This window comes from Podarcis erhardii (assembly GCF_964252035.2).
Source record: "Podarcis erhardii genome assembly, chromosome: 12".
In the NCBI taxonomy this organism is placed as follows: domain Eukaryota; kingdom Metazoa; phylum Chordata; class Lepidosauria; order Squamata; family Lacertidae; genus Podarcis; species Podarcis erhardii.
The window spans coordinates 36780152-36807515 of NC_138513.1; the positions used below are offsets into that span (position 1 = coordinate 36780152).

Here is a 27364-nt window from a genome sequence, read left to right on the forward strand (position 1 = left end):
TCGGTGATATGTGGTTCCCCTCCTTTTGCGCACATGCACAGAGCATTGGTAGAGACAAAAATATATATTAAAAAAAGAGGAATGGGGGAGGTTTGTATCTTTCTGCAGGGATCGCCTTGTTCCTGGACAGTGTTTCTACGAGAAATCTAAATAATGTCTAGGAATGTGGGCAACAGGTTACTTTAACGAATTGCCTACCATCTTGATGCTTGGCTGTTTGACAAAGGATTTAAAGCAGGGAGATGGGGAGCAAAACAGATCTGCAGCCGGCCAGAATCTGAATGAGACACCAGTTCGGTGTACCATATTTTTCGCCCTATAGGACACACTTTTCCCCCTCCAAAAATGAAGGGGAAATGTGTGTGCGTCCTATGGGGCGAATGCAGGCTTCAGGAAGCTATCCGCAAGCCTTGGGAGCCCACGGGAGTTCCTACTGGGCTCCCAAGGCTTGCGGACAGCAGCCTGCATCCCGAAGCCTGGGGCGTGCTGAGCAGCGTGCACTGGGCTTCGGGCAGATATCCGCAAACCTGGGGAGCACAGTGGGAGTTCCCCCCAAAAAAAATTAGGTGCGCCCTGTGGGCCGAAAAATACGGTATGTCTTTGCAGAAGAGCAGGATGTTAATGTTTGAAAGAAACGAATGAAGATAGCAAGTTGGGAGTTCAAAGTACAAGTGGGGTGAGACATTAAAGTAAAAAAAAAAAAAAAAAATACCAGAGTGGGATACAACAGGTCCTAAGACCTCTTGGTGTAGATGGGACCTGCCAGTGATCATGGTAAATCATCGACTGTGCCTATTGAAGTTTGGGTAGCTGGAAATAATGATGGGGTGGCTGAAGGTTATGCCATGCGGACAAGTAAACACCACCTTGTGTCTTGTGTTTGTGTTCCTTTCCCGGTATCAGGGGCCCATGGAGATTACTGCTCAAGCTCTGGATTGGTGACTTTAGAAGTGGCTGTCCTGGCGAAAGGCAGGGTTCTGTCCTTTCCTCTAACAGGGATAGTTAAGGTTCGTATGTTATTCTACTAAGTGTCGTAAGAGCGGTAGACTCGTAATCTGGTGAACTGGGTTCGCGTCCCCGCTCCTCCACATGCAGCTGCTGGGTGACCTTGGGCTAGTCACACTTCTCTGAAGTCTCTCAGCCTCACTCACCTCACAGAGTTTTTGTTGTGGGGGAGGAAGGGAAAGGAGAATGTTAGCCCCTTTGAGACTCCTTAGGGTAGTGATAAAGCGGAATATCAAATCCAAACTCCACCTCCTCCTCTTCTTCTTCATCATCTTCTCCAACCCCACTGCCAGTAATCGTCTGTTACTTAAGCAGCAGGAACTAGGAATACTGCTGTCTGTGATATATTCCCTGAAATATCTCTCTCTCTCTCTCTCTCTCTCTCTCTCTCTCTCTCTCTCGTTCCAGTGAAGTGTTTTGTTCCTTGAGCAGTGTTGGGTTCAAAAACTGTATCCATGACTCTGGTGGAATCTGTGGCTCCTACCATACGATTGCATAGGAGTATAGGAAGCTGCCTTCTGCTGGGCCAGACCATCAGCTCATCTAGCACAGTACTGTCAACTGTGACTGCCAGTTTCACACCTTGAGTCTGCTGGAGATGATAGGGGTTGAACCACATTCAAAGCAGATGTTCCACCACTGAATTTCAGTATTCCCATAGTCGCAGCAGCAGCAGCTGTGTGTTCTTTATGCAAGACCTTCCTAATGTTTGATAAGAGATTCCTCTATTAACTGAAAGTATCTGGTCTCTTGGGGCCTGTCCCTTGGGTAGCACAAGGTGTGCTGTGGATGAATATGCCCTTGTTGCAATCTTAGACCTTTGGTCCTCCCAGCCACCTGTCTAGCAGCAGAGTGAGCACTCAGCTGCACATCGTTATTTAGATACATGTAAGGCATCCCAAAGTGTTTCTATTTTCTTAAATGCCAACCCCCCCCCGAAACATAATGGCTTTATCATATCTCAGAAGACATCGAGTCTATGCAAGCCTCCCCCCAAAAAAAGACCAGGATTGATTTGGCAATCCCAGTGACAGCATTGGCCAGAGACATTTTGGCACCTGAGGTGCACCCCTAAATGGGACACTCCCACTTGCTGCCAAGGAAGGAGAGGTGAGTGAAGATCAAAATCAGGAAGGGTCAACCTTGGCATCTGCTGCCCCCCGTGGACCCTGCTGTCTGAGGCACGCTAACTTCAGCAAACGTCTTTACAAACCGTGCACCTCCAAAATCATATTGATTAGTTAGTCACTAGGCAAGGTGAGGCCAGATAACTAATCAATATGATTTTGGAAGTGCATGGTTTGTAAATAATAATAATAATAATAATAATAATAATAATAATAATAATAATTTATTTATTATTTATACCCCGCCCATCTGGCTGGGCTTCCCCAGCCACTCTGGGCGGCTTCCAGAAAAATATAAAAATACTGTAATACATCAAACATTAAAAGCTTCCCTAAACAGGGCTGCCTTCAGGTGTCTCCTAAATGTCAGGTAGTTGTTGTTCTCTTTGACATCTGATGGGAGGGCGTTCCACAGGGCGGGCGCCACTACCGAGAAGGCCCTCTGCCTGGTTCCCTGTAACTTGGCTTCTCACAGTGAGGGAACCGCCAGAAGGCCCTCGGTGTCCGGGTAGAACGATGGGGGTGGAGACGCTCCTTCAGATATACTGGACCGAGGCCGTAAAGACATTTGCTGAAGTTAGCGTGCTGACCTGCAAGCGGAAATAAGGATTTAAGGCAGCCTACCTGGAACAGGCCCAGCGCCGCTTCCCTGGCTTGAAAGTATGCCTGCGTGTGTGCCTTGCCGCGCGCACTGGAATCCCTAGAGGGAAATTATAGCAATAACAGCAATTCTGTACCTTTGCTACAAATCCACAGAGGCACTGAAGGAAAGGAGCCACTCAGTTGCTTCTCCTTTTTCTGCCAGGTCGCCAGGGTAAGATGATGCTTTCGTTATTTCCACAAAGGAAGGATGGAAACAAAGCTTTATTCAATGAGCTTCGAGAAGGTAGATAAAAATAGTGCAACAAAAGAAACTGCAGTGGGTGATTGGTAGAATTAGTAGGCTAGGGGTGGGAAGCGAAATGTTGGGGTTTTTTTCTTCCTGTGTGAAATCAAAGGAGAAAAATGCAACGTTCCTCTTCCCCATATGTTAGATCAGCAAGGACTGCACGTTATCAACAGAATATCATTTGGAGGTGTATCTTATATGTGACAGCTCCTTTTTTAATTTCCTCCTGGTGACATGTAAGAAGCCTGAATACAATACTGTGAGCAGAGCAGCTAGTCAGACGTTCGTGCCAGCAGTGTTCAGATGCACGAGATAATTGTAGCATTGTCCACAGCAGATGGCCTGCTCTTCTGTCTGGCAGTTTCCTTGTCCATTGTGCAGATAGTTTTCTAGCTCATCTATTTCGATGGTGCTAATATTTCATGTCCATCAGAAACTGAACTTTTTGCTTGGGTATTTACATAATTTGAAAAGCAATGGAAGTCTTAAATTAACTTTTACATCAGTTTTCGGGATAACGTTAGAATAACCATAAATATTCAATGTCTTTATAAAGGTGTAGTAACCATAAATATTCAGTGTCTTGAAATAGGTAGTCATAAAAACATTATTTTTATTTTTTTAGTGGCATAAGCTTTTGTGAGCTAAAGTCGACTTCATGTGATGAATGTAGACTCTGGTCCGTGACAGCTTATTCCATAATACGTTACATACGTACATTCTTTATTTCGGTCTAAAGACCCACAAAAACATTTTCAAAAGCAAAATAAAATGGAAATACAGGGAAAGGATTCCAAGGTGGTCACTCTGTTTTATCCAGAGCATGTAGGTTTCTATTTCTTATTACTTCCGAGAAGATCTTAGCCACAACCAGGGACCTTATCCTGTGGTTGCCTCCATCGTTCTGAGAATATTGGGTTTGATTAATTTTTTTTTGGGTTGAGCCTTGAGAAACAGACCAAACAGTCCAAGGTGGTTGGCACTGGCAGCTGAACGCAAGCTTCCCTGCACATTCCCTAAAGAAAGTCTAAATTTTTTAACTGCTATTAATAGCAATAAGATATGTAGAATTATGAGATGAAGAATGCAAAGTTCTGAGACAATGTTGCTTCCTAATTGTTAACTATTATTAAAAGAAATGCAGTCTTCATATAAGCATACAGTGGTACCTTGGTTTTAGAACAGCTTAGTTTATGAACAACTTGGAAATAGAACGCTGCAAACCCAGAAGTAGGTGTTCCCGTTTGTGAACTTTGCCTTGGAAGCAGAACATATTCCGCTTCCTGTTGAGTATGTTCTGTTTGTAAATGGAGTCCCCCGCTGCTAATCAGAGGCTTCCTGTTGAGTCTGTCGGCTGTTGAGTTCCAAGCTCCTACGCAACACAGAGGTGATATTTGGAGGTTTTGTTTTTGCTATTTTTTGCGTTTTTGTTTGTGTGGCTTTTTCATTTTTTTAACTGTGACTTGTTCTTTGTTTTATGGGACTGACTTGTGACTGTGGCTTGTTACTTCGTTTTTGTGACTGTGTGGAACCCAGTTCAGCTACTGGTTGATTGTGTGACTGGAGAAATGGATAAAAGCCCCCCATCCAAACAATGACTATCATCAGTGCACATAAGAATTAAAAAAAATATAATCTACAATACTGTCTTATTTATTTTATAGTACAGTACATTGATTATTGCTTTCATTTAATGGATCAATGGTCTTGTGAGATAGTAAAATTCATGTTAAATTGCTGTTTTAGGGGTTGTTTTTAAAAGTCTGGAACGGATTAATCCATTTTGCATTACTTTCTGTGGGAAAGCATGCCTTGGTTTTGGAACGCTTTGATTTTGGAACAGATTTCCGGAATGGATTAAGTTTGGGAACCAAGGTACCACTGTCTTCTTGCATTGTGTTAGTCCCGATTGGGGAAAAAATCTGTAAAAGTATGAGTCAGGGGGTGGGAATCTGGAATTATTTCTCCTAGAGTTCTGATTAGTATGATTTCTGATTTGTAAAAAATAATTATGTGAAATGCATGGAGTTCTATCTCCTGTGTGAGCATATGGATGGACGACTCAGCCCATGTCTGGACCATGTCCAGTGCACCTGTATATATTCATAAATCCATTCTGTCCTGTTCTATATTATTATTTTTTGTTTTTTAAAAAGATAAATATTATAAAATATATAAAATCAATATTTTATCTTAGCTACATGCATTGAAAACACATGGCTTTCCCCCAAATAATTATGGGAAATGGAATTTCCTTCTCACAGAGCTACAATTCCAGCACCCTTAACAAACTACAGTTCCCAGGATTATTTGGAGGGAAGTTATGTGCTTTAAATGTATGGTGTGTATGCAACCTCTCAATGTATGCTGTTGTAGATAATTTAGAGAAGTGCAAAATCTGAAGGGTAATTCTGCGTATTAGTCTGGGAAGTGAAAATTAGGTCAATTCCTTTAGGAATGAAAACGGAATGACATTTCCCTCCATCCCTAATTTGCACACATTCACACGTATTCACACACACACCTAGAACCTAAACATGGATGCAGACTTTCCCCCCTGATTTACTTTAAAAAGGTAAAGGGACCCCTGACCATTAGGTCCAGTCGTGACTGACTCTGGGGTTGGGGCGTTCATCTCGCTTTATTGGCCGAGGGAGCCGGCGTACAGCTTCCGGGTCATGTGGCCAGCATGACTAAGCTGCTTCTGGCGAACCAGAGCAGCACACGGAAACGCCGTTCACCTTCCCACCGGAGCAGTACCTATTTATCTACTTGCACTTTGACGTGCTTTCAGACTGCTAGGTTGGCAGGAGCAGGGACTGAGCAACGGGAGCTCACCCCGTCGCGGGGATTCGAACCGCCAACCTTCTGATCGGCAAGTCCTAGGCTCTGTGGTTTAACCCACAGCACCTCCTTTGGGGGAACCATTTATTCCAGGAAGCAACCAGATAGTGATGGAAACCTGTGATATTTGCATTCAAACCAAGAAAAACATTTCTTGAGCAGACTACTGCTGAACTGTTGCTAGTAAAATGATAGCTATTAATTTCCGCCATGAATCACTGCACCGAGGACAGTTTTGAAACGAATGCTAAGAAGATGACTTTTTTTTTGTACATTAATGCAAATTACCAGTACTAAATGCTTGCTAATAGACGTTAACAGCAAAGGATGTTGTTGTGTATTTATTTATTTTAATGGGGGGCGGGGGGGCGGACTGGTTTTGTTTCAAGAAGACTAAAGAGGTTATATGATGGCTTGTTATAAAGAAGCCTGGAAGGTAAATGTGTCAAAAGCACCACATTAAACAAATATCCAAATGACAATAAAGCCTTTAATTTTCCTCACTACCGTCTCATTTTCCCCATTTTTAATAAAAATCCTTTGCCACTCTTTGAGTTAATTATTGGTTTATGGTAAATGTGTTGCTCTCAAAATACAAGCCAACCATTTAATGCTCTCTTTTTCTTACTGCTATTGTGTTACTATAATACCAGATTATTGTGACAGTATATGTGATAAGTGCGGCCTAATCCACAGGAATGGTCTACCCCATAATAAAGCTGTTAGGCTTTAAAGGTACTGCAAGAAATTATTATGAATATAAGGATCAGTTTTCCCATCACTCTCTTTTTTTGGTATTAGATTTTGTGATCTTGTCTTGACTGATGAAAGGTAAGGGTGCTAAAATTTGAAGGATACTCCATGAGGTTGCCTGGTCTAGAGCAGAACTGAGCTTCCTCTCATTCATAAATTGTTGATATTGACAAATTGTTGATACTGGAGCCATCTTAAGCAGATTTCCATTGGTTATTCATAAAAACAGCCTGCTGAATCAGCCCAGTGGCCCATCTAATCCAGCACCCAAGGTCCCAGGCAAAGGACCTTCCAGAAATCCTTTGTGTTAAAAACAAATAAAAACCTGCCATTCGAATTGGTTTCTGATGCAGCCAAACAAAGGAAGTTTTAGTCTCCTTAGGGAGAGGTAGAAAACTTATGTCAATTTTTTTTAGACTTTTCCAAACTTCTTTTGCTTTTCCCAGTGCTTCTCAAATATTTCGTATGTTTCCCTAACAAACCTTGAAAATTGCCTTATATTTTGCTTTAGACAAAAGTTACTACCACCTTTAGTCCCAGATTTTATCAACTTTGGCCATTATATGATTATTTCCCAGACTGGACCAGCTAATGCTGGTGAGATTTGTATGACTATACCTAATGAGCAACTGCATTCATGTTGACACCAGGTCTGTCAGGTGGTCTCTCCTGAGAAATTTGGCTATTCTTTTTGTTTCCCTTGAAATATCTTCATTGTTTCACCTGAGGTAAAAGGTAAAGGGATCCCTGACCATTAGGTCCAGTCGTGCTGGTGGCTCTCTCCAATTGATATTATAACATTAAAAAAAACAAATCAAGAAGGGGAAAGATGGACATATGAAGATCTTTTAGTTAAATCGGAGGGAGACTGGAAGATTAGACCGTATGAAGAGCTGAAGGGAAAGTTAAATGGCTGGTTACAATACCATCAGATTTATGCACTGTGGCTCGAGCATAGAAAAACAGGGATGAGTGAAAAAAAGTCAAAATATCAGGTAGAAATTTTGGAATGTAACACCAAACTCCTCTCAAAAATGTACAAACAACTGTTGGCCTGGGAAACTAAGGACGAAGAAGTCAAGGGGGTCATGGTTAAATGGGCCAGAGATTTGGGACATAATTTGGAACAGGAGAAGTGGCAGAAATTATGGAAGAGGGGTATGAAGTTTACGGCATGTGCCACCCTCCGAGAAAATTTAGAAAAAATGATGTATCGTTGGTACATCACCCCGGCAAGACTGGGGAAGATGTACAAAACCGGAGGCGGCGCTTGCTGGAGATGTAAAAATAAGGTGGGAAGTTTCTTTCACATGTGGTGGACCTGTGAGGTGGTAAAGAGATTCTGGGACCAAATCTACGATGAATTAAAGAAAATATTAAAGTACAACTTTCTTAAAATACCGGAGGCGTTCCTCTTAGGAATGGTAGGAGAAGAGATTAAAAGAGAGGATGAAACTTTTTTTCAGTACGCCACGGCGGCGGCCAGGATTCTTTTGGCACAAAACTGGAAAACGCCTAATACCCCCACAATTAAAGAATGGCAGATGAAATTGTTTAATTATATAGAATTAGCGAGATTGACACAAAGAATTAGGCATCAAAATAATAGTAAATTAAAAAATGATTGGAGTAAATTTTTAGGTTATATTGAATCTATCTTTGGAATTACTAAAGTCACAGTGGATGGAATTTAATACCTGCAATGTTTAGATAACAGTAATGGTTTTATAACCGGCGAGAAAGTTATAAGAGTTTGTAACCCAAACCGGGTTGGATGGAAGTCATTGTGTTGGTAACTTTTATCTTTTTGTGTTGTAATTCATGTTTGTCATTTTTTGTTTATTATTTTTTGTTTATTTTCTCTTTTATGTGTGTCCTGTAGTTGGTTTTTGTCTTTTTTATGCTTGTCTTTTTCTTTTTCTTTTTTCTATGTATGGTGTACTATGTAAAAACTTAATAAACAGATTTATAAAAAAAAAAAAAGGTCCAGTCGTGGCCGACTCAGGTTGTGGCGGTCATCTCGCTTTATTGGCTAAGGGAGCCGGCGTACAGCTTCCGGGTCATGTGGCCAGCATGACTAAGCCGCTTCTGGTGAACCAGAGCAGCATTTATCTATTTATCTACTGCACTTTGACGTGCTTTTGAACTGCTAGGTTGGCAGGAGCTGGGACCGAGCAAAGGGAGCTCACCCCGTCGTGGGGATTCAAACTGTTGATGTTCTGATCGACAAGTCCTAGGCTCTGTGGTTTAACCCACAGCGCCACCCGCATCCCGTTTCACCTGAGGAGGGACCTCTAAATTAACTTCAGCACGTCTTTCTGTGTTACCTCTAATTCTCCTTGTTCTTCAGCAATGGAAAAAAGTACCAGCACCTCAGCTGCAGGGGGTTAAGTTTACTACACTCTGAATATTAGGAATGGTTTTGAATGATTAGCCTTTCCCGAAAAGATTGTCTCACTCCTGTGCTTATCCAGCACTGCTTTGGACTCCTTTGTCTTGAGTTTATTATTTTTATTTTTATTTTGTCCTTGTATTTCATCCATGTCTTAGCTTCGCAGAAAATTCCAGTTTCTCTACTTAGTTTTATCTCTCTGTTCATCTTTTCCAAAACTGACCAAGTTCTTGACATACCTTGTTTCTGGCTATGACTCCAGGATGAACCCTTAGTATTCAGTTCTGCCAAAATGGGTCCTATTTTCACTGCCAAGACACTTCTGCAATCATTAGTATCTCTTGCCTTAATTACTGTAATCTTGTACTGTCTGTCCTTCCTACTTTTAAAGGTCGTAAATCTTTCTAAACTAAAGTAACATGGGGTTGTGAAATTTTTCTCTTAGCGTAGCTGAAAATATCTGCCACTTGATGGACAAGCATACTTGCTTCCTAACCCCTGTTTCCCACTCAGTTCACCTTCAAAGCTTCTTTTAAAAAAACTTATAAAAGTGATAGAATTTTATACTACTGTTTTCTCCAGACTGTCAGGTATTATTTATAAACCTCTTATTAAAGAACCCACAAATTATTCCTCTTCACTGGCTAGCCCAGTCAAAACAGTGTGAAGAAAAAATGCAGTTTTGAAATGAAAAATAAATGGGGTTTTTTTATAGGAATCGGAGCTCACATAAAACACAGGATGTGTTTTTAAGAAATGAAGATAGTTCTCTCGGTGCTGCCCCTCTGTCTTGGTCTCTCTGCTTAGGAGGCAAAAAGAGCTTCAATCACACTCAGAAGTGGGGTTTAAACGATCAAATTTATTGTCATGTTGCAGGGGGAGGGGCGTGACAAAAACATTCATGGGAATCAATTCAGGAATCAATTCATGTGATCATGAACTGGATATCAATTGCAATCGAGGTCTAATTAATTTTAAGTCAAATTTCAATCAGGTTGATTAATTGAATGCACCTTAAAAATCACAAATTACCCCAATTGTTCATCCAGTTAATTGTGAACTCTTTCAAGTTTTCATGCAAATGAAATGAACGTACACGCCATAGAAAATAGTGAAAGTTAGGAACTAGTTAAGGCAGCATGGAACCAGTGGTGAAATTGAATCACGGCTGGAATTCAATCTGGACTCTGCCTCCACAAAGAAAAGGCAGGTGCTTCACACTTTAATAAGTGACTAAGCTGCTTCTGGCGAACCAGAGCAGCGCACGGAAATGCCGTTTACCTTCCCGCCAACCATTTATCTACTTGCACTTTGACATGCTTTCGAAACTGCTAGGTTGGCAGGAGCAGGGACCGAGCAACGGGAGCTCACCCCGTCGAGGGGATTCAAACCGCCGACCTTCTGATCAGCAAATCCTAGGCTCTGTAGTTTAACCCACAGCGTCACCCACGTCCCCTTTAATAAGTAGATGTAGGCAAAAGAAGTGGTTCTGGCCGCCAGACAGAGGGATAAGAAAAGGGCAAGAAGTATTTAAAAAGTGAATAGAAGTCTTGCGACAGACAATGCCATTAGCATCTCCAGTTTCGAGCCAGATGGGAGGAACTTGAAAACCGCTTCCGGGAGCACCAAAATCAAAAGTTTCCAAGAAGCAACAAGTTACTGCTTCAAGCTGGTTGTCAGTACAAATTCCACCTGGGCCCAGGACGCCAGCAGTGGAGATGGGTAAAGCATGAATCTAAAGAACTTTTAACTGAGTTAAGATTAAAAAAGGATGTGTACAAAAAATGGAAAAGGGGGGAAACCACCAAAGAGGAATTCAAACAAATAGCCAGCACGTGTAGACACAAAGTCAGAAAAGCTAAAGCACAGAATGAACTCCGGCTTGCTAGAGAGGTTAAAAGCAACAAAAAAGGCTTTTATGGGTATGTTCGTATCAAAAGGAAGAACAAAGAAACAGTGGGGTCGCTCAGAGGAGAAGATGGTGAAATGCAAACAGGGGATACAGAAAGGGCTTAACTCCTCAATGCCTTCTTTGCCTCAGTCTTCTCCGATAAAGAAAACAATGCCCGACCTGAAGAATTTGGAGCAAATGATTCAGCAGAGGAAACACAGCCCAGAATAACTAAGGAGATAGTACAAGAATACTTGGCTAGTTTAGATGTATTCAAGTCTCCAGGGCCAGATGAACTGCATCCAAGAGTATTAAAAGAACTGGCAGATGTGATCTCAGAACCACTGGCAGTCATCTTCGAGAATTCCTGGAGAACAGGCGAAGTCCCGGCAGACTGGAGGAGGGCAAATGTTGTCCCTATTTTCAAAAAGGGGAAAAGAGAGGACCCATATAATTACCGCCCAGTCAGTCTGAAATCAATACTAGGGAAGATTCTGGAGCAGATCATTAAGCAAACAGTCTGTGAGCACCTAGAAAGGAATGCTGTGATCACCAATAGTCAGCATGGATTTCTGAAAAATAAGTCATGTCAGACTAACCTGATCTCGTTTTTTGACAGAATTACAAGCCTGGTAGATGAAGGGAACGCAGTGGATGTAGTCTATCTTGATTTCAGCAAGGCATTTGACAAGGTGCCCCATGATATTCTTGTAAAGAAGCTGGTAAAATGCGGACTTGACTATGCTATCACTCAGTGGATTTGTAACTGGCTGACTGACCAAACCCAAAGGGTGCTCATCAATGGTTCCTCTTCATCCTGGAGAAGAGTGACTAGTGGGGTGCCACAGGGTTCTGTCTTGGGCCCGGTCTTATTCAACATCTTTATCAACGACTTGGGTGATGACTCAAGGGCATCCTGATCAAATTTGCAGATGACACCAAATTGGGAGGGGTGGCTAACACCCCAGAGGACAGGATCACACTTCAAAACGACCTTGACAGATTAGAGAACTGGGCCAAAACAAACAAGATGAATTTTAACAGGGAGAAATGTAAAGTATTACACTTGGGCAAAAAAAATGAGAGGCACAAATACAAGATGGGTGACACCTGGCTTGAGAGCAGTACATGTGAAAAGGATCTAGGAGTCTTGGTTGACCACAAACTTGACATGAGCCAACAGTGTGACGCGGCAGCTAAAAAAGCCAATGCAATTCTGGGCTGCATCAATAGGAGTATAGCATCTAGATCAAGGGAATAGTGCCACTGTATTCTGCTCTGGTCAGACCTCACCTGGAGTACTGTGTCCAGTTCTGGGCACCACATTTCAAGAAGGACACTGACAATCTGGAACGTGTCCAGAGGAGGGCAACCAAAATGGTCAAAGGCCTGGAAACGATGCCTTATGAGGAACGGCTAAAGGAGCTGGGCATGTTTAGCCTGGAGAAGAGGAGGTTAAGGGGTGATATGATAGCCATGTTCAAATATATAAAAGGATGTCACATAGAGGAGGGAGAAAGGTTGTTTTCTGCTGCTCCAGAGAAGCGGACACGGAGCAATGGTTCCAAACTACAAGAAAAAAGATTCCACCTAAACATTAGGAGGAACTTCCTGACAGTGAGAGCTTTTCGACAGTGGAATTTGCTGCCAAGGAGTGTGGTGGAGTCTCCTTCTTTGGAGGTCTTTAAGCAGAGGCTTGACGACCATATGTCAGGAGTACTCTGATGGCGTTTCCTGCTTGGCAGGGGGTTGGACTCGATGGCCCTTGTGGTCTCTTCCAACTCTACGATTCTATGATTCTATGATTCTATGAATGAAGTCATGTCTACAGTAAGGGAATTTATGCCTGGTAACTCACCTAACAGTTCAATTGGAGGTGGGGATTTCCAAGAAAAGTTTGACAGATACCTACAGCTTGTTTCCTATGCGTGACAAGATTTAGACCTAGGAAACTGAAAAGGCACATAAAGCAGTGGCTTAAAGCTTTTTAGCCTTATAAACATAAATCCGGTCTGTTGATCAAATGACAGAAATCCACTAATATTTTTCAGTTTTTCTTTTTTTGAGAATGGCCATCCTGTCAAATTCCCGGGTTCTTTATTTGCATTTAAAGACATCCAAATAGTAGCATAATAATATTTGGTGTGAACTAAACAGGAAATTTAATTCATGACATGATTTGGAAAGTGGTCCAGTTTGGCTTGGATGGTTTTGCTGGCTGCTCATTTTGCTTTTGGGTCTGAATCAGAATTTCGCCTCAGGAAAAGCAAAGTTCTGTTTCTCCCCATTTACTGGATATAAATACGTCTACAAATCCATTTCCTTTTGACTGAATTGGATGGAATTTGCAGACATTGTAGCCTCTCACCCACTGCCTTTGAGCTGCCAAAACATTTTAAATTTCAGACAAATAGGTGCAGGGATTTTTGTGCTGGGCACCTTTCAAATTTTGCTTTGCTTATTTTTAACAGAACCACTTATAAGCTACTTATAATTTCCCCCCCAAACTGGATTGAATTTGACAGTATGCTAGTCCATTCTGAGGGGATAAATACAGTTTCAGAAAGACTGGTGGATGCACAGAATTTCTTGCAAGGACGGCACTGAAGAGTTTAGGAGTGGCTAAAAAATGATTCACATATCCCCCTCCTATGCCCTATTTGGTGGGCAATTCATATGAAAATAAGCTGTGCTATAGAAGTGCCCCTGGACAGCGGACAAGTTCCTTCCTTCTACATCCTTCTGAGAAGCACTCTGATCGGAAGTAAGTGCATTCTTCAAAAATAAAATAAAATCCCTGATTAGAAACTAGAATTGTCATAAAGAAAACCACAACCCCTCCTCTCTCCCTTGCTCCTTGCTCCTGTCTTTATATGAAGAGTTTGGGAAAATATGATGATTTTAGGAGTACTGATGTGGCTCCAAGTCTTGGGTTGAGGACTCCTCAGAGGGTACCCACATTGGCTTAGATGAGCCCCCCAGTCACTCTGAATCAGCATGAATTAGTTCATCATCAAACCTTTATTGGCATCACTTACAAACATTCAGAATAAATAGGCCGGTGCGACCTTGTCGCCATTTCAAGAGTACAGTTGTCAGGGCTGCCTCTAGGTCCCAGCTCACAGAGAACCAATGCTAGGCTGTCGTAATGTACAAAAGTCTTTATTGAAGTTCAGTTTCCATTTCAAAGCCGCAGCGTGCAGCCCTACGTCTTAAACTCTAGATCGGTGAAGTCCCGTCTGAGTCTCCTCCCCTCTGACACCAGTTTAAGATCCTAGCCCTGCTCCACCTTTTCCGCTGCTCTCTCCTCCTCTGGGTCCTCCTGCCCGCTGGGGCATTGCCCTTTCTGGACTCTTCCGACGCTGAGTCGCTTAGCTCCTCCCCCTGCCTCCGTCGGGCTTTAGGACCCGGTTCCCAATCCTCATTCTCTGCTGTCCCGCGCTCCTGTACATTTGAATTTGCCTCTCGCGCCAACCCAGTGACCTTTCTCCTAACCGTTACACTACTTCTGTCACTGCTTCCCTCTTCCGGGACACTAGCCGGATCTGACCCCCCCTCCGTCGCCCGACTCTCCGACGGAGGCGTGGTCAGCTCTGCCTCGTCTTCTCTCCCTGGTGGGGAATGCACTGCCCCCGATGCTTGGGACTCTTCCCCCCCACTCTGCTCTGGTGGGGAAGCTGGTCCTGATTTCCAACTACTGCTCTGGGAGTCCCTGCTGCCCCCTTGCTCCTGGGGCGTTCCCCCTGGGAACCCCCTGCCCCTGGCCACTGGCGCCCCCTTCTGTGAATCTTCCGATTCGCTGGAGAGGCTCATGGAATCCCTCGGACCACTGTCCTCTTCTCCTACGCTCCCCTCGGATTCTTCCCCTTCGCTCTCCATTTCCCCTCTTCCCTGTGCCTCTGCTCCTGAGCCCCTGACATTTGCCAAAGGGAAGAAGAGGCGAGCAGTCTTATTTCATCTCTGTGGGTCTCCAGTAAGGGCAGGATCCTGTAGTGTACTTCAGCGACAAGAATCAAATAGAAGAACTTAGCTACTGTCTTGTTGAGCTCCTGGTCTCTCCCCTGTAATAAGAAGCGTATAACCTCTGTCTCTGGTTTCCATGTTGGAATACATTTTGTTGTTGTTGTTGTTGTTGTTGAGTCATTTAGTCGTGTCCAACTATTCATGACCCCATGGACCAGAACACGCCAGGCACTACTGTCTTCCACTGCCTCCCGCAGTTTAGTCAAACTCATGCTGGTAGCTTCGAGAACACTGTCCAACCATCTCGTCCTCTGTCGTCCCTTTCTCCTTGTGCCCTCAATCTTTCCCAACATCAGGGTCTTTTCCAGGGAGTCTTCTCTTCTCATGTGGTGGCCAAAGTACTGGAGCCTCAGCTTCAGGATTTATCCTTCCAGTGAGCACTCAGGGCTGATTTCCTTCAGAATGGATTGGTTTGATCTTCTTGCAGTTCATGGGACTCTCAAGAGTCTCCTCCAGCACCATAATTCAAAAGCATCAATTCTTCGGCCATCAGCCTTCTTTATGGAATACATAGATGGTCTAAAAATTGTTGGCGGAGATCATCATACACTTTACATTTAAGGGCCATGTGAGCTAGAGTTTCCACCAGGTGGGCATCACATGGGCAGATCCTGTCTCCTGCCATACCCGCAAACCTACCCCAAAGGAGGTTAGAAGGATTAGAATTGAACCTAGCCAGCGAAAAAGCCCTTCTTTCTTGTGGGTTAAATAAAAATTGTAAATAATTAAGGTTAAATTCCTGCACCCAAGAGAGTCGAAACTAAAGAGGGGAACATGTTTTTTTCTGCAGCTGAGATTAGTTCCTGGCAATCTATGTCCCACAGCCTAGTTTTTAACATGGCCTTTGCGATTGGGAAAGCCACAGCACCCAGGAGATCCTCTGAAAGCCCGAGTTGCCGTATCTTTGTGCAAAACAGTCGTAGCCCTGGGGAAGGGAAGGAGTCTAAGACAACTTCGCTAAGTAAAGTATCTTTGTGTGCTGAAAAACAAATGTTTAGTTAGCATGAAAGAAAACTTGTACCTGAACTAGTTCAATCTACGCTCGCTCACGTGTGTTTCTTCTGTAAATAGCAGCTTTGGAGAAGCCTGGGCAGCCTCACACATTTTCTCACCATGCTGAGGTCCAAACGAAAAGCACTCACCTAAATTTCAGAGGAAGTGTCCATTCACAACAATGGCACATTCCCTTGAAATGCAAACAGCAGCTTCAGAGAAGGGGCTTTTGTCAATACCCTGGCAGGGTTTGTGTGAGAGACTTAAACTTCCTCACCCATCAAGGTCCTGATGATTCTCAGGCTTCCTTAGCACTATTTACATACCATAAATATGCATGTTAATTGCATTCACACAAATAATGCCTCATTGTTTCAAGATGCTTCATAAAAAACAATTAATTAAAAGTAATAGTGGTAGTATTAGTATTAACCTACTCACCCTTATATATTGCATTTCTGTGCCATTGCTGGTTTGCATTTGGGTAATATAATCTACTAAGAATCTTAGCCCTAGTACCTTCATTTTTCTTACGTTGCTTACTAGAGTTTGGTGAGGTATAAAATTTGATTATAGAATTAGCTGCGTAAGCATAAAAGTGTGTTTGCAAATGTTCCCTTTGGCATAATCTTTTGCCCATTTTCACTCAGTGATATATCATTGTGAGTGCAATTATCCATTAGGGATCTTGTGCTTCTGTTTCTGTTTCTGTTTCGTTGCTTTGTTGTTTTGTAGGGTCAATTTGAGCGTTGTGCCTAGGGAGGTGGAATGTTTTTGCTTTTAATTTCATTGAACATTGGGGCTTCCTCAGATGTTACCACTTATTGCAAAGTCATAATGGCCATCACCGAGTGTGCAATTGAACAAGGAAAAATAGCATGCGAGCCAAATGTTCCTAAATATGAGCTGCAGAAAATCTAATGGTTTCCGAAGAAGACTTAACAACCAGAGACTTGATGGTATTTGTCAATAGCAAGACTCAGTAGTATTTCTGCCTCACACATATACATCATGGTAAGCCAAATAGAGGAGGTCCTTTGCTAAAAACAGGAGGTCTTGTTTTGCTCCTTCCTGGTCTTTTTAACCATAGGACAAATATTGGCTAGAGATCATGTTTTGAGATGAAAGACCATTACAGTGGTACCTTGGGTTACAGACACTTCAGGTTACAGACTCCACTAACCCAGAAATAGTACCTCGGGTTAAGAACTTTGCTTTAGGATGAAAACAGAAATTGTGTGGCGTCGGCGTGGTGGCAGCGAAAGGCCCCATTAGTTAAAGTGGTACCTCAGGTTAAGAACAGTTTCAGGTTAAGAATGGACCTTCAGAACGAATCAAGTTCTTAACCAGAGGTACCACTGTACAGTGATTCCCGGTTTGGATGATACACTAAGCTAACCTTTTGTTTAGCTTCTGTGTCACCCGTTTAAGAAGACTGCCTGTTCCTTGTGATCAAATGAAGAGGCCCTTCCTTGTGTTCCCTCTATGGTATCAGCATAGCTGGTAGGCAGGGCCTTCTTAGTGGTATCACCAGTATTGTGGAACTGTTTACCCAGTGATGTCGAGATGGTCTCTTCTCTGGATGCCATCTGTTGACTTGTGAAGACTTTTTCATATTGGCAGGTTTTTAACCTGGGAGGCTAGGGATTTTTACTTGTCCACTTAGTGGATGAAGTTTTTATCTGCTGTGCCTGCCTATTTTATGATTTGCTGTTAATGCTGTTATATTGTCATATGGTGAATCTGGGCTCCTCCAGATGACCTATATATTGATCATTCATCCTGATTTGCTTGCACATAGCTGATGTGGAGGTTAGGCAATGTATTGTCTTTATTGAGCATTTATCCTGATTTGTTTGTTCATTCACCCCCCCACTTTTCAGCTCATATCCTTGCCACTTTTCTAAGCACAAAAAAATTATTGAGCGGCAGAGTTCTTTAATCCACTTTATTTTGCCAACCTAAATGGAACCGATCTTTCAATCAGAGCTTTCCAAACCATGTGTTGTGACACATTATTGTGTCGGTTGCACTGTGTAGGTGTGTCGCGCAAACACACCCCATGCTCCTCCCAGGGGTTAGTTAAACCTCTGGTTTGCTAGTAAAACTGAATTACTGTGTCGCGAAATGATGCATGTCTAAAAAGTGTGTCACCAACATGAAAAGTTTGGAAAGCTCTTCTTTAAATATTTTGAGCCACCTTCAATAGCATTAATAGGTGGAGTATATCTTAAAATAATATGCATTATAATAAAAAAGTAAAATAAATGTTGCAGTTCTGGAAGCATCACTGCTCCTATATTTGTTCCTTTGGCCTCTGGGAATAATAATCTCAAATCATTTTTGTAACCTGAGCTGTATTTCACTGTCAGAATGAGGTCCAAATACTTCTTTCCCTGAAGGTAGGAAGGTTTCCTGGGACCAGAGATGAAGGCATAAGAACTCTAGTTGCTACAGGAAAGTAGCCAATCTGGTCAATGAGGCTAATGTCTCTCTGAGACTTTTTTGGGGGGGTTGCTATATTAATGTCATCCTTCAATGCAAGGGAGTAGCAGAAGTTCACATTTCAAATCCTGCTGATGATCGTGCTGCCGGTCACTGAACTCTATTGGACATATTAGAATATGGGGCTGTTTATCCTCAAGCAAATCATCTCATTTAGTGTCAGGCTGCAACCCTTTATGAAACAGTTTTCTCTATCTTTAGCAAAGTTCAATGAAACCAATTATTTATACAGTGTAAATAAAAAAAGATATTGTCCAGCTGGGCAATGTGCTTTTACTGCTTATCTGTCAAGACCAGCAGCCCTGGCAAGTAAAAGGCTGAAATGTTTCCTTTGAGCAGTGCCTCTTTCTCAGTTGCAAACCAGAGTAGTTCTTATCAATTCATTTGACAATTGGTGAATTTCCGTGATTCTGCTATGAATTACATTTACCTAGATCTTACATATCCTTCCTGCTAGTGGCAACTCTCTCTGAAAGATAGCTATGGAAACCAAACAGTTGGCCTTTGGCATGCACAGGATTGCATGAAAAGCACATACTTTCAGATAGAATTTTCCTAGGGGAAAATAACACTTTACGGGGGGGGGGGGGGAATGAGTGGCTTTTTTCTTCTTCTATTCTCATATCAAATGGTTGCTTTATAACAATATCTGGATGGAGCAAGATGTTTGTAAATGCTGAACACTAGTCAACATTGTGTTCCTGTAAACTGCAAAGAGGAAGGTCAACTTGGTTAAAGAGGAGTTACGAACCCTACTCACAGTCCGTACCAGAATATAATCCCTTTCTATCCACTATAAAGACAATACTTCTGTTTTTGAATGCCCAGCAGGGCAACTCTGGGAGAGCTAAATGATCCCACTAAGTGCATTTATAAGGATGTTCTTCACAGAGAGAATTACAGCGTGATCTTCTCAGATTCCTTCATACAATAAATACAGATGTGGTTATGCAAGCAATGGATGGTGCATATTGGACTGAACAGTGTTTATTCTTACATTGTGCAATGTTTTCTTAGTTTATTATGATAAGAATCAACATTCAGTTCAAAGATATTGTGTGCAGGGCTATCTCACAGATAGACAAAGGTTAATACGTGCAAATGGCCAGTTGACCAAGGTTAGTTGTGGAGGCACTTGGAATATGCAGAGCCCCTCCAAAGCTGCTAAACTGATATCTGTCAAGGATACAGAAGGTCAGGGTGAGAAAGCAAAAATCTTAAATGAGGACTGAGATTTTCATCTAGAGGTAACAGGTGGGGGGAAAGAGAGCTTTCATCTGTTGTAAGGAAAGTATTTAAGTTATAAATCAGTAGAAGGGGGAAATGTTTGGGATCAAAGGTTTCTTACATAAAATGTGGACCGATATAACAGCGGTAAAACACTGCAGCTTTAGCCTCCTATCAGATGAAATGTTTTGCTTTATTTCCCCCCAACAAAACTGGCTCTGTTTCAGCGTTGACGGATCATTAGCTATCGGATAAGGAAGCTGAAGCATTTCATTACTTCTGCTCATTGGCCAGTTTATTTACTGCAGAGTGCTCAAATGGAATGACTTGCTCTGTCTGCAGCCAGATGAAATGAATCTAACAGTATGCTTTTCCCCTGCCCCAAAGATGAAAACAGACCCCATTAGCTGGGTGGACCGAAATAATGAGTCACTCAGAACACTTCATTTTTAGCTAAAAAAATTTGGATGGTGAAGCCCAACAATTCTATACTTAATCAGTCTTTTAAAAAAATATAAATCCAATGATTTTTCAATTCTTTTAGAATAGGTATACTTGACTATGTATACAGTTCTCATGTGTACAGTATTCCTACTCACCCCCCACCCCGGTGAAAGATTCAGAGTTTATAATGATACAAAGAACCCCCGTGGTTTGTGGAAACACTGGATTAGCCTGTGTTGTATGTGTCCCTCTTGAATCTCTTTAAAAGTTCTAGTTCTGTGATCACTGCACCTCCTGAAGAGATTATCAGGGTGCCATGCACCGTCCCATGTGCTTGCCATGCCACAACCACTTATGGAAGGGTAATTAGAAGAGTATTCAGGAAGCACTGACAGCATAGCAGTGCATGTTTATGGTACCATGATGAACATGGCAAGTATCGTAAGCTGCACCACTGGAGAATTGGGCAAAGCTATTTTATGAGATAGAGAGATGTGCATTTTAATTATTTATCCTCTCTCTCTCTATATATATATACACATATGCATATGCATATGCATACTACTTGGTTTTTTTAAAAAGTGGTTTACATTCTAGGGATGAGACTCAGAGCAGCTGTCCTTTGCGCAGACCTAAAGGCATAAATCTATGTTCTTATCATTTGTTTAGGAAGTACTAAGGTGGGTTTTTAGGGACTAAGGTGGGATTTTAGGATTTTAGGGGTGACGCTGTGGGTTAAACCACAGAGCCTAGGGCTTGCCGATCAGAAGGTCGGCAGTTCGAATCCCCGTGACAGGGTGAGCTCCCGTTGCTCGGTCCCTGCTCCTGCCAACCTAGCAGTTTGAAAGCACGAAGTGCAAGTAGATAAATAGGTACTGCTCTGGTGGGAAGGTAAACGGCGTTTCCGTGCACTGCTCTGGTTTGCCAGAAGCAGCTTAGTCATGCTGGCCACATGACCCGGAAGCTGTACGCTGGCTCTCTCGGCCAATAAAGCGAGATGAGCGCCGCAACCTCAGAGTCGTCCACGACTGGACCTAATGATCCCTTTACCTTTACCTTTAAGGTGGGATTTTAGTAGCTATGTTGATGCACATTTTCAGCCAGGTATATATTCAGGAATGGGGTGCCACTATGGTCACAGGAATTGCTTTTGACTGTCTGTGATTAATTACCCAGTTCTTACATTGTAATTACTCTTGTAAGCATGTGTTCATGGATCTAGGGAATGCTCAGAGGGATAAAAGGAGTATTGTGTGAATTAGCCATTAGATGGAAATTGGCCATTTTTATTTCCTCTTTTACAAGACTGATATTTTGATAAGCCCCCTTGTTTCCCCAGTGAAAAACTAACTGAATAGACTTAGTTTTGATAGATAATATTTTCTCGATGAAAGGCATGCAATAATTCCAACTGTGTTCAAAAACAACTAAACCATTTTCTTGTTTTGGATTCTCAGAGAGAATTGGTATTTTTTTAAAAAAAAAATTGATACATTTTTGGAGATAATTCCTTTGTTAGCACTTATTTGCAAAGTACAATGCTGAGTTGACAATGTCAGATAATTTAAAAACAATAACTTCCTTACTTGATGTTTTTTTGAAATATCTAAATATGACCTTAAGGTACTGTTAATTAATTTGCAATTATTATCGGACTCATCCTTGGAAGAGATCAGTCATTCCATGGTTAATTTTTCATAATTATTGCCATAGTTTTGCTAGGCACAACAAAGTGAAGAGGACTATCATGCCATGACAATTATATTTAAGGTAACACATGCAGTGCTGTATAAATGATGTGGGATAATAGTCCTACTGCTAAAAAGATAAATAATCATAATACAATACAGTGGATAAGGCAGTGATAAGGCAGTGATTCTCAGACTTTTTCTCTCTGGGCCACACTTTCAGAATAAAATTTGCTTGCTCCACACCATTTTTTTGGTAAGAAATTGGAAAGCACAACTAGGATTATCCTCAATATCGCTTGATGTTCTTGCTCTCATTTTGAAAAGATCAATCCGTATTCTGCAAATAGAAAAAAAATACTTTGATATAATACTGTACTATACTACACTGAAATGTTTCTTTGAATGTCCTTGAATCTTCCTGCCACCGTTGCCATTCTCTCCTGCTACAACACCACCCTTTGAGAACCACTGGGACAAGGTGTTTTCAAACAGTACCTATAGTGTGCTGAATCACAGCATTTGTCAGAACCTTCTCAATGACCATCTCTTATCTCAGCCATGTTTCATTTGTCTGAAGTGATAAGAGGCACTGCTGCTGTTCCTTGGCATCTTCCTCTATCTCCTCCGGTTCGAAATACTTCCATTCTCAACATACAAATTCTGAAGAACACCACCACCACCTGTGATTCATTTATGACTTTTTAATGACATCCAAAGCAGAGCTAGTCAATGTGGTCAGGTTGTTCCAGACCACTAGCTGTGCTGTCTGGCGCCAATCGTAATTGAAGCCCACCAGCATCTGAAGGGGACCGCATTCACTCCCCCCATGTTGGACCATGTTTCCCCGACAATTGGTTATGCTGACTGAGGCTGGTGGGAATTGTATTCGCCGGGATGCAGAAGGTTGTTCTTAATTTCCAGAACCTCACATCCTTGAGATTATTTCCTATTAACATATCTAATTGTTGCCATGACAGTGATATGGGTTTTAATGATGATATTACTTGATTGAACTTTTGGCAGTAACTTCATTCTTTCTGACAGCTATTCTAGGCAATGAACTTTGATCATTTTCACTTACTATCCTCCATAGTGAGCTCATATAATGTGTTTTTGTTTTTAATTCTCTTTTCCTTGTATATCACAACCTGGACAACAGGTTGAAAGTCAGCACATGCTCAGTATCGGAGGTAGAGGGACAGATTTAGTTTGCCAGTCACAGGAATATAGGAAACTGCCTCATAGACTATTTTTTCATCTAGCCCTAGATTGTCTCCTTTGAGTTTGAGAATGGTTCTCCCGGTTCTCAAGCCGCTAGGGATTCTTCCCATCCCATTACGTGCTTACCTAATTCTCTTTGAGATGCTAGGTATTGAACCTGGGACCTTCTACAAGCAAAGCATGTGTTCTACCACTGAGATGGCTCCCTTGTTTTACAGGTCTTTGTTTGACACGCCTCTGACACCCCACTTCTTCTCTTACAATATATATTGCATTACATGTTCTGACTTCAGGCATATCTTGGGTGGCTTGTGTGAAATTATTTATATCCTGCTTTTCTGTTGTATGTAGTAGATAGGAGCATCCAAGGTGGCTTACAATCAGTATGAAGTTATATCTATATCTGTCTATATGCTTTGTCACTATATGTTCAGTGCAGTGGAGTGGCCTAAGTCTAACCTTGAGACAATGGCATGGTGCTTCCATAAATGCAATGGACGGTAGTCTATCAGGGAGATGCACTTAGCTAGCTCTCCATTGTCTGCCTCTTTACAACCAACCAACCCTTGGGCTTGCCATGGCTGTCAACTTCCTCCTCCTCAGTTTTGCCAGCGTGGTGTAGTGGTTAAGAGCGGTAGCCTCGTAATCTGGTGAACCGGGTTCACGTCTCCGCTCCTCCACATGCAGCTGCTGGGTGACCTTGGGCTAGTCACACTTCTTTGAAGTCTCTCAGCCCCACTCACCTCACAGAGTGTTTGTTGTGGGGGAGGAAGGGAAAGGAGATTGTTAGCCGCTTTGACACTCCTTTGGGTAGTGATAAAGCGGGATATCAAATCCAAACCCTTCTTCTTCTTCTTCTTCTTCTTCTTCTTCTTGCAGAACTCAGCAGAGAGGAGGACAGTGACATCACTAGCATTAGTTGACCACTTGTCATTGGCTTCGTTTCTCCTTACCATTGCCTCCCCCACCCCAGCCTTTTGCCATTCCAGTCCCCAAGGGCCACCACTGCTTTGATGTCTTACTAAAATCATTTCAGCTTCAAGGGGGTGGTTTCATGGACTGGCTGGATGCAGAGGAATGGTGGGAGGCATCAGCTGTGGAACCCCCAGGGAAGAAGAAGGCTCAGAGCCCAAGGAGTGGTGGCGGGACAGTGATGAGTGGTCAGAGGGAGAAGCCTGGGAGGATGAGGTGTCAGAAGCTGAAGAGGTAACAGGGTTTAGTGAGCAGGGAGAGTCTGTGGCAGAGAGAAGTCTAGAAGCAGAAGGGGTAGCAGGCGAGGAGAGAAGCCAAGAGGCAGAGATGAGTCAGGCTGGTGAAGAAGTCAGGGTATCATCCCCGCTTGCTGCTACAAGCTCCCCCCCCCCCCATTTCCCAGGACCAGGAGAGGAATGAAGAGGATAGAACACCGGTGTAGTCTCAGATTGCTTGGGAAGGACCTGAGAGAGAGGGAGACTTAGTTGTGTGAAGGCAGGGATCTTCAGTCCCCGCAACTGCCTCATAGGAGGAAGACCTACTGAGAAGAGTTGCTATGCTCATTAGGCCTGGCACTCCTGAACAGATCTTCGTTCTTCTAATAAATTATTCCATGTGATTTATTGCTGACCCACTCCTGACAGGTGAAAACTAGTTCATACCATGCCGGCCTGCAATAAAAGCTTGGGTTGAGGAAGTTGCTTCACAGCTGCCATTAAATACACATGATCACTTAGGAGGACACTCTTGTCTCCTGTAATGCCACTGATGGTTTTCCTTTCTTTCTTCTTTTTTTTGCCAATAATGATCTTTCTTGTTTTCAGCATTCCTATGCACCAGCTCCCCACCCCATGGCTCCTCCCAGCCCCAGTACTAATAGTAGCAACAACAACAGCAGCAACAGCAGCAGCGGCGGCGGCGGCGAGCAGTTGAGTAAAACCAACCTGTACATCCGAGGCCTTCCACCCGGCACCACCGACCAGGACCTTATCAAGCTGTGCCAGCCGTAAGTATAGTGATTTGTTACCCTTCCGGCGGCTAAGGCATGTGCCTGAGTGTCACATCTACAAGGACAAATTGTCCCAAGCAGCTTCTAACCTCACAGAGGCAGGTTTATTTATGTGCAAATGAAGTAGTTAGGTGCAAGGTATAGCTGACAGTGGCAGCACCCGGTAAAGGATAACTTGCATCTTTTTAGCTCAAGTGTGATAAAAATCTTCCTGACAACCTGAGCTGGGAAGAAGCATAATTTGACCCGCAGAGTCTTTGGAGAGTATGAAGGAGAGGCAGCTGCTTGATCCCAGGTGGGGGGGGGGGGGATGCATTAGTGGTTGCTAGGGAAACTTGCTGGGGTTGAAAAAGTGAGGGTATCGTAGGCAGGAAACAGATAGAAGTCCCCGCTCTGCTATTGCAGCAGCAACTTTTTAGGATATGTGGAATGGCCTCTTGAAAATCTTAACGCTGCCAGATTAGTGCATTGGATCAAAATTAAGTTCTTTTGAACAAGAGCTACCATAAATCTTCTTAATTGGAACGAAACGGAGGGACTGAAATATATCGGTGTCTTATTTCTGCATACCTCTCTGTAACTGAACGTTATAGCAGAGAACATTGAATGACAGTATTCATGCAACCAAACAAAGGGGAATTTTTTAAAGAGAAATTATGGGGGAACCCGTGGCAGCTCACAGAGATTTGTGCTTGCTGCTCCCTGCTGCAAACCTCCTCCCCCGCTACTCGCTTTTCCAGAAGAAAGCAAGTCTTAAATCTGCTTCACATGGCACTGCGACATCAGTGTTTGCATGGTGTGTGTTGTGGAGAAGCTTGTGAACTGTGAAGGGGAGATGCCTGCCTCTGAACACATAGTGAGCATATTCCTGGCAGCCAGTACTTTCCTTAGCACATATATCTCCACTCCAGTATGATCTCCCCTTCAAATGAATAATAAAAAAAATATGGCTGCATTCATACTGCCAAACATCTCCTATTCCTCCTGGAATGGGGAGTAAAGGTAAAAAAGGTAAGGTAAAGGACCCCTGGATGGTTAAGTCTAGTCAAAGATGACTATGGGGTTGTGGCGCTCATCTCGCTTTCAGGCTGAGGGGGCTGGTGTATGTCCCCAGACAGCTTTTAGGGTCATGTGGCCAGCATGACTAAACTGCTTCTGGCGCAACGGGACACCGTGACGGAAACCAGAGCGCACGGAAACACCCTTTACCTTCCCACTACAGTGGTACCTATTTATTTGCTTGCACTGGCATGCTTTTGAACTGCTAGGTTGGCAAGAGCTGGGCCAGAGCAATGGGAGCTCACTCCGTTGTGGGGATTTGAACTGCTGACCTTCTGATCGGCAAGCCCAAGAGGCTCAGTGGTTTAGACCACAGTGCCACCCACATCCTCCGAATGGGGAGTAGGGCTTGCCAATCAGAAGGTTGACGGTTCGAATCCCTGTGACGGGGTGAGCTCCCGTTGCTCGGTCCCTGCTCCTGCCAACCTAGCAGTTCAAAAGCATGCCAGTGCTTCTGGCGGGAAGATAAACGGTGTTTCCGTGTGCTTCTTTGGTTCCCCAGAAGCAGCTTAGTCATGCTGGCCACATGACCCGGAAGATGTCTGCGGACAAACGCCGGCTCCCTCAGCCTATAGAGCGAGATGAGCGCTGCAACCCCAGAGTCGTCCGCAACTGGACGTAATGGTCAGGGGTACCTTTACCTTTAAGCATTGAAGTCTTGTGATGGACTAATGTATGTGCCTCACTCCTGGTTATACCGTAATTGCACTGGGTGGTGCGCAACTGCATTTTACTCAAGAGTAGACCTGTTGAAGTTAATGGACCTAACTTAGTCATGCTCATTAATCTCAGTAGGTCTGCTTTAGTTCCCTAGCCCATGTCAACTTTTATATTTTAAACAGAAGGCCATAATCACTCAATTATAGCTCTCGAGCGGCCCCTCTTTCTGTCAACAGCGCGCGATTCTGCCTTGGCTCTGCAGCATTTCCCCAAAGTTCACATTTGTGTCAGCCCCTCCTTTACATTGATCTTCTGTTGTTTGGATTTCTGCCTCCTTTTGGGCCTGACAGCCATTTCGGTGGTGGGAGAGAGATGCTGGAGGCAGCAGTGGGAGCTTGCTGGTAGTGAATATTTTGATTGGCTAAGCAGAGGAAATGGGCAGAAGCCTCTCTATTGGTGGAAATGCCTTAATAATGACTGTGGGGAAAGACACTGATTCCAGCAGTGACTTAGCAAGTGAAGTGGCACTGGGAAAGTAACATGGAAGGGATGCAACCACAGTTCTTCTCTGTTGTATTTCCGCTATCCAGAGGTGTCCTAGTATCTAGAGCCATAGGAGGAGCTTCCATAGCTGGAGCAAAGGGTGTGTGATGTATGGA

The 27364-nt window shown here is 43.1% G+C and overlaps 1 protein-coding gene and 1 long non-coding RNA gene across 2 annotated transcripts in view; one reads left to right on the plus strand and one right to left on the minus strand.

Annotated features, from left to right (window-relative positions):
* LOC309325843 overlaps window positions 1-27364 on the minus strand; it is a 527996-nt gene that overhangs the window by 426578 nt on the left and 74054 nt on the right. The window lies entirely within an intron of this gene.
* The window catches only part of RBMS3 (RNA binding motif single stranded interacting protein 3), a 494072-nt gene that overhangs the window by 368453 nt on the left and 98255 nt on the right, over window positions 1-27364 (plus strand). The window contains exon 4 of the mRNA XM_081833889.1: window positions 24802-24983. Coding sequence (XP_081690015.1) covers window positions 24802-24983 — 182 coding nt within the window. The remainder of the gene's footprint in view (window positions 1-24801; window positions 24984-27364) is intronic.